General features: G+C 41.1%; 1 protein-coding gene across 1 annotated transcript; it reads right to left on the reverse strand.

Moving 5' to 3' along the window:
- Nucleotides 1–4,533: 4,533 nt before the first annotated feature.
- LOC126195426 (ornithine decarboxylase-like) lies at nucleotides 4,534–9,824 on the reverse strand. Its single transcript, XM_049934036.1, has 10 exons — nucleotides 9,585–9,824; nucleotides 9,041–9,230; nucleotides 8,635–8,819; nucleotides 8,397–8,493; nucleotides 8,109–8,185; nucleotides 7,802–7,974; nucleotides 7,400–7,697; nucleotides 6,372–6,623; nucleotides 6,049–6,257; nucleotides 4,534–5,926 (listed from the first exon to the last, which is right to left on the reverse strand). Exons 3-10 carry the CDS (start codon nucleotides 8,722–8,724, stop codon nucleotides 5,692–5,694), a joined length of 1,431 nt encoding a protein of 476 aa, XP_049789993.1. The 5' UTR covers nucleotides 8,725–8,819; nucleotides 9,041–9,230; nucleotides 9,585–9,824; the 3' UTR covers nucleotides 4,534–5,691.
- Between the last annotated feature and the right edge of the window lie 209 nt (nucleotides 9,825–10,033).

Consider the following 10,033-nt stretch of genomic DNA (forward strand, 5'->3'; position numbering starts at 1 on the left):
GGTAGGGAATCCAGAAAATCTGAAAAGGGAAATGTTAAGGTTCAATTTAGATATAAGAAGCTCAGTGACGTGAGATGGAAAGAAGTTAAGGTTTCTGGTCGGATGACTCCTAAGTAATATCAAGAGCAGCAGAACATGGTATAACACTAATCAGACTTGCTAAGAATAAGAAGATGTGTTACTGTGAACTGTTCAGTGATACAGTTTTTCTTATCAGAAACGACAGCAAACCAACACCGACTACAGTTCAGTTATATATACCGACGTCGCAAGCTGAAGATGAAGAGATAGAGAAAGTAGATGAGGATAGAGGGTAATACAGTACGTAAAGGACGACGAAAATATAATAGAAGTGAGGAAATGGAATGCAGTTGCAGGGGAAGGCTAAGAAGGAAAGGTTAGAGGATAATATGGGCTTGGAACAAGGAATGAAAGAGGAGAAAGACTAATTGAGTTCTGTAATAAATTTCAATAACTATAGCGAATACTCCGTTCAAGGATCACAAGAGGAGGAGGTAAATCCTGAAAAGGCCGGTTGATATGGAAAGATTGCAGTTACTCCGTAGGCTTTCCCGGCACAATAAATCTTGAAAGTCTCTTCGGGTTTGCTGCCAGATACTAAAATCAACTCGATTCAATATTTCGGCGCTCCAACTGTTCGCCATCTTCAGGAGACCACTGCTTCTGCTGCTTAGTCCCGCTGAGTAAGTAAAGTAAAGAACGAGGAGGTTCTCCTCAGAACCGGCAAAGAAAGGAATATAAGGAAAACGCTGTCAAGAAGAAGGTACAGGATGATAGGACATGTGTTAAGGCTCCGAGAATAACCTCCATGATACTGGAGCGAACGGTAGAGGGTAAAAACTGTCAAGAAACACGGAGATTGGAACACTCCAAGAGATATCTGAGGACTTACGTTGCATGTGCTACTCTGACTTGAGGATGTTAGCGCAGGAAAGGATTACTTGATGGGCAGCATCAAATCGGGCAGAAGACTGATGTATGTATATATTTATATATATATATATATATATACTCGTATATGAATCTTGATTGAAATCGAAGTTTGGTCTGCGCGTGTGCATAATTTATTGGTGGTCAAGAGAACTCTCGAAATTTTACTTCTAGATGTAGCAGTCTTGAAACTGAATCGCTGAAAATCGTGGCTACGTAGCATTCTAGTTCACGTGCTACGACATTCGGCAATATTTGGGCATTTAGCTGGTTGCTGATCACATGCACATGGCAGATACCATACCTTATCGAAACCAACCATGTCCTTCTGGCCCCGCAGATATTCTGTGACTTTTTGTATTGTCGATATGTTTCGAATGCCTAATACGTCTAAGAAACATCACAATTGAAATGACTAGACAACTGGAAATCGTTTAGTTAAACGAGAACGTCTCGCATATTACTTCAATGGAAAAACAGCTAACATACGCATCTAACGTGTCTCCTGCTGGAATTGGTGAATAGTGACATAATCATCATTGTGAGCGTTAACCGTCCGCAAGAAAATTGCACACTGTTTGACTGAAGACACCACGCTACTGGTTTATACACTACTGGCCATTAAAATTGCTACACCACGAAGATGACGTGCTAGAGACGCGTAATTTAACCGACAGGAAGAAGTTGATGTGATATGCAAATGATTAGCTTTTCAGAGCATTCACACAAGGTTAGCGCCGGTGGCGACACCTACAACGTGCTGACATGAGAAAAGGTTCCAACCGATTTCTCATACACAAACAGCAGTTGACCGACGTTGCCTGGTGAAATGTTGTTGTGATGCCTCGTGTAAGAAGGAGAAAAGCGTACCATCACCTTTCCGACTTTTTTAAGGTCGGATTGTAGCCTATCGCGATTGCGGTTTATCGTATCGCGACATTGCTGCTCGCGTTGGTCGAGATCCGTCGACTGTTAGCAGAATATGGAACCGGTAGCTTCAGGAGGGTAATGCGGAACGCCGTGCTGGATCCCAACGGCCTCATATCACTAGCAGTCGAGATGACAGGCATCTTATCGGCATGGCTGTAACGGATCGTGCAACCACGTCTCGATCCCTGAGTCAACAGACGGGGACGTTTGCAAGACAACAAGCATCTGCACTAACAGTTCGACGACGTTTGCAGCAGCATGGACTATCAGCTCGGAGACCATGGCTGAGGTTACCCTTGACGCTGCATCACAGTCAGGAGCGCCTGCAATGGTGTGCTCAACGACGAACCTGGGTGCACGAATGGCAAAACGTAATTTTTTCGGAGGAATCCAGGTGCAGTTAACATCATCATCATCATGGTCGCATCAGTGTTCGGCGGCATCGCGGTGAACGTACATTTGAAGCGTGTATTCGGCATCGCCATACTGGCGTATCACGCGGCGTGATGTTACGGGGTGCCATTGGTTACACGTCTCGGTCACCTCTTGTTCGCATTGACGCCACTTTGAACAGCAGACGTTACATTTCAGATGTGTTACGACCCCTGGCTCTACCCTTCATTCGATCCCTGCGAAACCTTACATTTCAGCAGGATAATGCACGACCACATGTTGAAAGTCCTGTATGGGCCTTTCTGGATACAGAAAATGTTCGACTGCTGTCCTGGCCAGCACATTTTCCAGATCTCTCACCACTCGAAAACGTCTGGTCAATAGTGGCTGAGCAACTGGCTCGTCACAATACGCCAGTCACTACTCTTGATGAACTATGGTATTGTGTTGAAGCTGCATGGGCAGCTGTACCTGTACACGCCATCCAAGCTCTGTTTGAATCAATGCCCAGACGTATCAAGGCCGTTATTACGGCCAGAGGTGGTTGTTCTGGGTACTGATTTCTCAGGATCTATGCACCCAAATTGCGTGAAAATGTAATCACATGTCAGTTCTAGTATAATATATTTGTCCAATGAATACCGGTTTATCATTTGCATTTCTTCTTGGTGTAGCAATTTTAATGGCCAGTGGTGTACTGTCAGCCACGGAGGAGGAATAGGACGTCTAAACCAAGTAGCTGTGATCAGGCAATGTATTGTTACGTATGTATCCTGAAACGCCGCACATTATAATTTTTCGCTGTTGATGCATAGCTACCGTATCTACACTATCTGATCAGAAGGATCTGGGCACCTATATGTGGGCATTAACGCGGGGTGTGTCAACCTTCGCTAGTTTCAACACCGTCAGTGAGGGTGTGAATACCTGTGGAGGAATGGTAAACCTTTCTTCCTCAAGTGATGTTGGAAGCTGTAATCTGATGTGAAGTCGACGTTCTAATTCCTCTCAAACCAGTTCAACTGGTGGTTTTATTTTCGCTCAACTAAAACACTTTTTGGGTCAAGTGTCCGCATAGAATTCTATGAAGAAGTCTGGCTTATTCGACGACAACACTTTGGCCGAGGTGATCATAGTCTCACATAAGGACAGCATATTCTCTAAGGGATGACTGAAACTGATTTCTGTGGGGAAAATAATTTAGGAAAGCTGTCATATATCAATTACACCAACTTCAGTTGGTCTATGACACTGTTTTGTCTTGTCATTGCTCATTATAGGTAACACAATCAGTTACTGCTATTACAATAACTTGCAATGGCTAGGTGATATTTACAGTCTGAATCCTGCATAAGAATCGTGTGCCAGAAAGTATATTTCTTTACAAGCTGTAGCAATTTGATTGTGTTATCTCTCGGAAAATCATACAGCCATAGTGTCTATCATTACCGCAATCACAAAAAAGAAAGAAAAGAGAGGCGCAAGGACTACAATTTTGTCATCTACGAGAACTTATACGATGAAAGAACTTTAGAATATTTGTAGCCACAGAACACTATAAAATGAAACTCATTCTTTACAAATTAGTATAATCGTTTCTATTTTTTAAACTGTGCTCCAGGTTTCACACAATACATTTTTGATGTTATCATAATATAACTATAAAGTGATATTAAATGCAGTGTGTAGCCTCAGAATATTGCGTGACGGAGGACTGTTCTCTAAGACCCATCTAATATAATTCATTAAGTTGTCTTCCACGTAGATTTCAAATGCGATGTGTGTGATCAGACGGCGATTATCATTTACATGTACCCTATTCTTATGCGACGTGTGTGAGTTATGAGATCTTGATGCATACTATCTCTGGTTGCGAGGCCAAGAATGTGGTACTTGTCTTTTCCATTGTCCTCTGCATCTGCTGCCTTTATCCAGTTACGTGCAATACAGTTAGTATTTCTTCTAGAGTTAGCTAATTTTACACTGGTGATTTTCACTGTTTTGTCACTATCACCAATCCGTTGCGATAATTTTTCAGTTTGGATGGGGAGCCAATGTGTCTCCTTAATTTTTAACTTTATTCCACTAGCACCTCATTAGCTGCCTAGTACTGTTGTTACGACAAGCATTTCATAGAATACTGGTTTATGCATGATGAGAAATTTTATTGGATGCCTCTTAGTAAGATCATCACCTTGCTCTGCTTCCATATAGTACTCATTTGGGAGGAACAGTGTTAATGCAAAATATAACAAATACTATTTTAAACAATATTATTTATTATATAAGATTGTATACAAAAAAATAACAAATTCAAGTGAAGAAGCTGCCTCTCCACTTATTCAACCATAACAACACTTTTCGATTAAAATCAGTTGGCTCAACACCTTATGTCACCCAAATATCACTGAAGACAAATGCATTTGCTAATATACTTGTTAGTGGAGAAACACAATTGATCTATTAACAGTATAACACCATACAGAGACTTGAAACATATTTCTAAGACAAAGTTTTCAGCACTTGACAGTGCTGGTTATGGTGACCTTTTCTCTAATAAAAGCTTTCGGAAAGACTGTCTCTAAATAAACTATCACTAAATTAACAAATTTACATGGAGTTGTTTCATTCCTCTGCATACAAGTTTTACGTGTGAATTGTTTCATTTAATTCAAATTATTATATATTCTACCATAACAAGTTAGCATTTGACATGCATCGTATCATACACCTCAGTGTTAAATTTTTATTTATTTGTTCTGGTTCTAATAATGCATCTACTGTTAATGTGCTGAGTGTATAAATACATTATTCTCTGGCTGGGCCTAAATAAAGGCAATATATACGTCTACAATGAGAGCTGAGCTGACAGCTGTGTGCCTGAAATGACTCTAAAAAAACCTTGATATTTTAAGTTATTCTGAGATTCATTTTTTAGTCTCTTAACCAAATTTTAGGCATTGAGCTGCAGTATACAAAAGATTTTTAATGGACGTAAGCTCTTCCTGTCACATTTCACTTAACAAATAGTGGACTGATGTCATATGCTTTGCCACATGCAGTGGGAACTGCACACCATACAACCATGTAACGTGCTGCAGTAGAATCACTTGATCTAAGGATTATGTCACTCAGTGTCCACTGTACATGTATTTAAATAATTTATATTCTAAGTATTAATGCTTCCATTTTGGTAGACTGTGCATGGGTATTATGTTGTATCGCTGCCCCAAAGGACAGTTTGTCAGTTCTTGCATTCAGTCCTATTCACAGTAAGATATTGGCGCAAAATAAACAGCCACAGGAGAAAATTGCTAAGTTGTTTTCAGTTTACAGTACGGAAGGAGGCAGGGCAGAACAATAACCCAGCACATTATCATTTATTGTCACTGAGGTGCATGATGCATTTACTTGATCCTAATTGACATGTCCCATCTGAAGCAATGGATATATGATGCTCGAGCCCACAGTTGAATGTGACATGTGATCATCCACAACTTCATCATCAGAAGATGAAACAGGCATATGGACTTCATCCCACTCGTCAATGTTGCCTTTACCATCTATCGATAGCCCCAGGTGTAGATTTGCTGGTATGTTTCCAATAACAAAATGTTCTTCTGTCATGGGCAGTCGGTCTTTTAGCAGCAGCCTATATGGATTTACAGAAACCATCAGTTTAGCTACAATAACAAATCAATCTCGAAACACGTATACATACTTGCGAAACTTTGCAAGTATCCTTAGATTCTGGCGATAAAAAACTTTACTTACCAGCCTTGGGCATCAATCACAGTATGCACTTTGGGAACAGGGAAGCCGTTGAACGGAGACGCCACAGGCAAGGTGTAAGCACCCATATTCTCAAAAATCAACCAATCTCCTACGTCCAGCTCTGGCAGCAAAGTAGACTCAACTATTTGATCCAGGCCATCACAAGTTGGTCCCCAGACAGAACAGGGATGCATCTTAGGTCCAGGTACCTTTGAAAGGAAAATCATGTTTTTGAGAACATAGCTCTTTTCCTTTCATTTCTTAATTATGTCAGTGTTACATGGCACGTGAGTAAAATAATTCGCAAACATTGTCAAACTTACTTTGAGAGGAACTGGAGTCACTTTCATATGGTCATACAGAATACAATTAAAACTGCCATACAACCCATCATTTACATAGTACATGACTGATGTGATGGATCCATCATTTGGATTGAAAAGTTCTCTTTTGGAGTGAACATTTGTAGCAAGTGTGTAAGCTGAGGCAACGTAATAACGTCCTGGTTCTGCAATTATGTGTACATCTGGCTCAGGAAAGAAGTCTCCGAGAGCACTGTTCACCACTTCTGCAATCTGGAAATATGGAAATAACCTTGAGACACACAATACAATATTCAGTTCCACTAAACAATCGTTACTTTATTCAAAATAAAATAGCACAATGAATGTGCTGCGTGGAAGCAGGAAGCAACTAAAGATTCTCAAAATGTGCTAATATTTCATTATTTTGATTGGTGTTATCGGTAATGTCAGTCCTCTTCATGAGTATATATTGTCAAAAATTATATACGTGCAGTAACATAGCAGAGTTTGCTAATCGTATCTCTCAAAGTAACAGGTTGCTTGAAAACGGTGCAAGCATTCCAACCATCCAGAAATGTTTACCAGAAGTGTGAAATTAAATGAGACAAAACGGTAGTAACTGGACATAAAGAGTTACAAAATCTAACAAACAGAAAACAACGTGAAGTAATGGTCTTACTAAAGACAATACACTTTATATTGCTACTTTACTGTAGTAATTTAAGTATCTATCCATTAACCGAGCGAGGTGGCGCAGTGGTTAGCACACTGGACTCGCATTCGGAAGGACGACGGTTCAATCCCGCGTCCGGCTATCCTGATTTAGGTTTTCCGTGATTTCCCTAAATCGCTCCAGGCAAATGCCGGGATGGTTCCTTTGAAAGGGCACGGCCGACTTCCTTCCCTAACCCTATGAGACCGATAACCTCGCTGTTTGGTCTCTTCCCCCAAACAACCAACCAACCATCTATCCATTACGTAGATGGGATCAGAAGTGTTAGTTTGTGTGGCCTCGTAAAAAGACAGCTAAGAATTCCTGACATTACCTTGTCTAAATGGGCACCCTTGTTGCCAGGATAGCCACCACCAAGATCAAGCAAACTCATGGAGAAGCCAAGAGCTGATCCCAGATCAAAAAGTCTTCGAGCAGCAGAAATAGCTTTGTAGAATACTGGTGGATCGTCACAGCCAGAGCCGACGTGGAAACTGATGCCCACAATGTCTAGACCCAACGAGTGAGCCAATTCCATCAGGCGCGGTGCATCTGATTCTGGGTCACAGCCAAACTTATTCCCAAGCTGGCACTGAGCAACGGCAGCGTCATACCGGATACGTAGCACCAGCCTAAAACATGGTTGACAACGAAAATATTTTTAGTGTTTACGTTCAAATAGCAGAAAAATTTGGCCATAAGTACGGAAAGTGGATTCCGATTGCAGTTTACTCACTTGGCAGCAGGAAATAGGCTCTTTATTTTGTGGAGCTCACAGTCACTGTCGAAAGTCATCAGATCAACACCTACAGCTGCTGCGTGGCGAATGTGCGATGATGGTTTTGCAGGGTTTGCGAATATGATGTGGCTTGGGTCGACACCAACGGAAAGAACTCTGTCAATTTCGGCCTGTAACAAAGTAATGTGAGTTCTCTGAAAACTATTCGGTGTGTTTGTCATGTATTGTATTGCATCTTCTGTACACTTAATAATGCAAAATAAATTCTTGTTTTTTAATAGGTGTGATAGAAATGTACACTCACCTTTGAAGCACAATCGAAGCAAGTCCCAAGTGCAGCCAGCACCTCAATCACAGTGAGGCTATCGTTGCATTTCACCGCTGCAAAAATAAAAGTAGTAAGTAACTCTGTTACTCGTAATTATTTTATACTGACGAATGACAGTAGAAAGCATTTTCATAAACTATCTGTAGTTGATGTAACTGATATCTGACATCTTTTCAAAATTATTTTATTAACAGAAATCGATTTCAGTCATAACTTAGAGAATACACAGTCTTACTTGCTACTATTTCTGAGAAGGAAACGTACCATAGTAAGGCTGTACCCTCGGCATTTTAATTTTCCATTCCTTGTGTTTGCTTATGATGTCACCAACGTCACAGACATAGAACGCTTCCTCTTGAATCTACAACAAAAGTGATTCACACTGTGAGTAGGATATAGACTTGAAGAGCTGGTCAGTCAATAACATCTCCAATGAAATGGAAGTATCAAAGTTCATTGACTCACTATGTATTTACCACACTTAAAAGTCATCTTTACTTACTCCTGACTCTGCGATGTCCTTTATGATGCTCCAGACGTTTGAACTGGCATCCATAACATGAATACGTTCATCAAGTTTACCCAGCTGCATGATGGATGTTGTTTGAATCAGTGGTAGGTGATACTTGGGAGAAGGTATGACCGATCAGTCCTCGATTTTAGGAAAAGCTGGTTAGAATAAGCAAACTGTAAAGAGAGGAAAATTCAGTAGAGTGCCATGTACTGAAGTAACTAATTTTAAAGCAATGTGTCTCACTGACCAAACCCAAATAACAGAATGTTACTATTTTAATGACTGTTCTGTTAAAAAATTCATGTAATTTCAGAACAAGTGTGTTCAGCAACACACACACTAAAGAGGAAAGTTTAAGAGTATTGAACAGTGAGATGTACTGATAACTACTTACGAGGCAGCCCTCAGTCAGATTTAGTCAGTTTGTACTGAAGGCAGAATAAATAAGATGAGAGATTCTTGTTGGCCTGTCAGAAGAGTGGTACCCAAGGCGGTTCACCGTTTAGGTACAGTCGGCAGCTGGATTTGTATAAGAAGAAACCTGTTGCTGGGCCCTGACGCAGTTGAGCACAGGTTACAGCACCCTGAGAAAGAATCATCACAATTAAACCAGTGCGTTTTCTGCATTACAACACACTACTAGTTCCAAAGCAAAGTTACCACACGTAAGTTAATACCACTATTATAGCACAGTCCAAGCACATAGAGTCTCAAGTGTTAACGCATTAACTCAAAGCGATCGAAATAGTGAAAGCAACGTGTCTGGATTGTTTAGTGATATTAAATATGTGTATTTTCACCTAACAATCAAACTTTTTGCACTGACCACATACAATAGTATTTACATCCTGACAGCAGCTATCTTGTTGCAGCGGCACGTTGTTCATCAAGACGTAAGCTTGTAAGAATGACTTTAGCGTAAGTTTAAGATCGCTTACCTCATTAATGTGCAGCCCAGGTTGCACATTCAAAGCTCGTGAACACATTCACTAAGGCCGTTCGCTATACTTTCCATACACCAGGCAACTGGTGTGAGACTATGATTTTCTCGGCAGTAGTGACCAAATTGCGGTCGTCGAGTAACTCTGCTTCCTACACAGAGCTCCCCGCGGACACTAGGCGTAAAAAGGCCTTGTGGCTTCCACGAGCGTTTAGCTGTCGATGTCCGTAAGTGGACACTGGTGATCTCGACAGAACAGAGCTGCCCTTATATACACTGGAGAACACGCCAGGGGCAGCGGGGATCAAATCTTATCAGGAAAGTGGAGATACGGGCCAAGAATGGACTCCAGTCGGGTGTTCTTCCCCCGCTCCACGGGTGCCCGTATTTCGCGATGACGTGATCGCTATTTTTACTCGGTGTCCATCATTAATGGACGGAGTTCCT

Source organism: Schistocerca nitens, chromosome 7, assembly GCF_023898315.1.
Source record: "Schistocerca nitens isolate TAMUIC-IGC-003100 chromosome 7, iqSchNite1.1, whole genome shotgun sequence".
Lineage (NCBI taxonomy): Eukaryota > Metazoa > Arthropoda > Insecta > Orthoptera > Acrididae > Schistocerca > Schistocerca nitens.

What these genes read in the sequence shown, in the direction of transcription:
- LOC126195426 (XM_049934036.1), bottom strand. Translation starts at nt 8,724, where the DNA reads ATGCAGCTGGGTAAACTTGATGAACGTATTCATGTTATGGATGCCAGT. An exon ending in AGCCTATTTCCTGCTGCCAA is followed by an intron (nt 7,698 to 7,801) that starts GTGAGTAAACTG and finishes ACCATGTTTTAG; the next exon opens with GCTGGTGCTACGTATCCGGT. An exon ending in AGGGTGCCCATTTAGACAAG is followed by an intron (nt 6,624 to 7,399) that starts GTAATGTCAGGA and finishes CCATATTTCCAG; the next exon opens with ATTGCAGAAGTGGTGAACAG.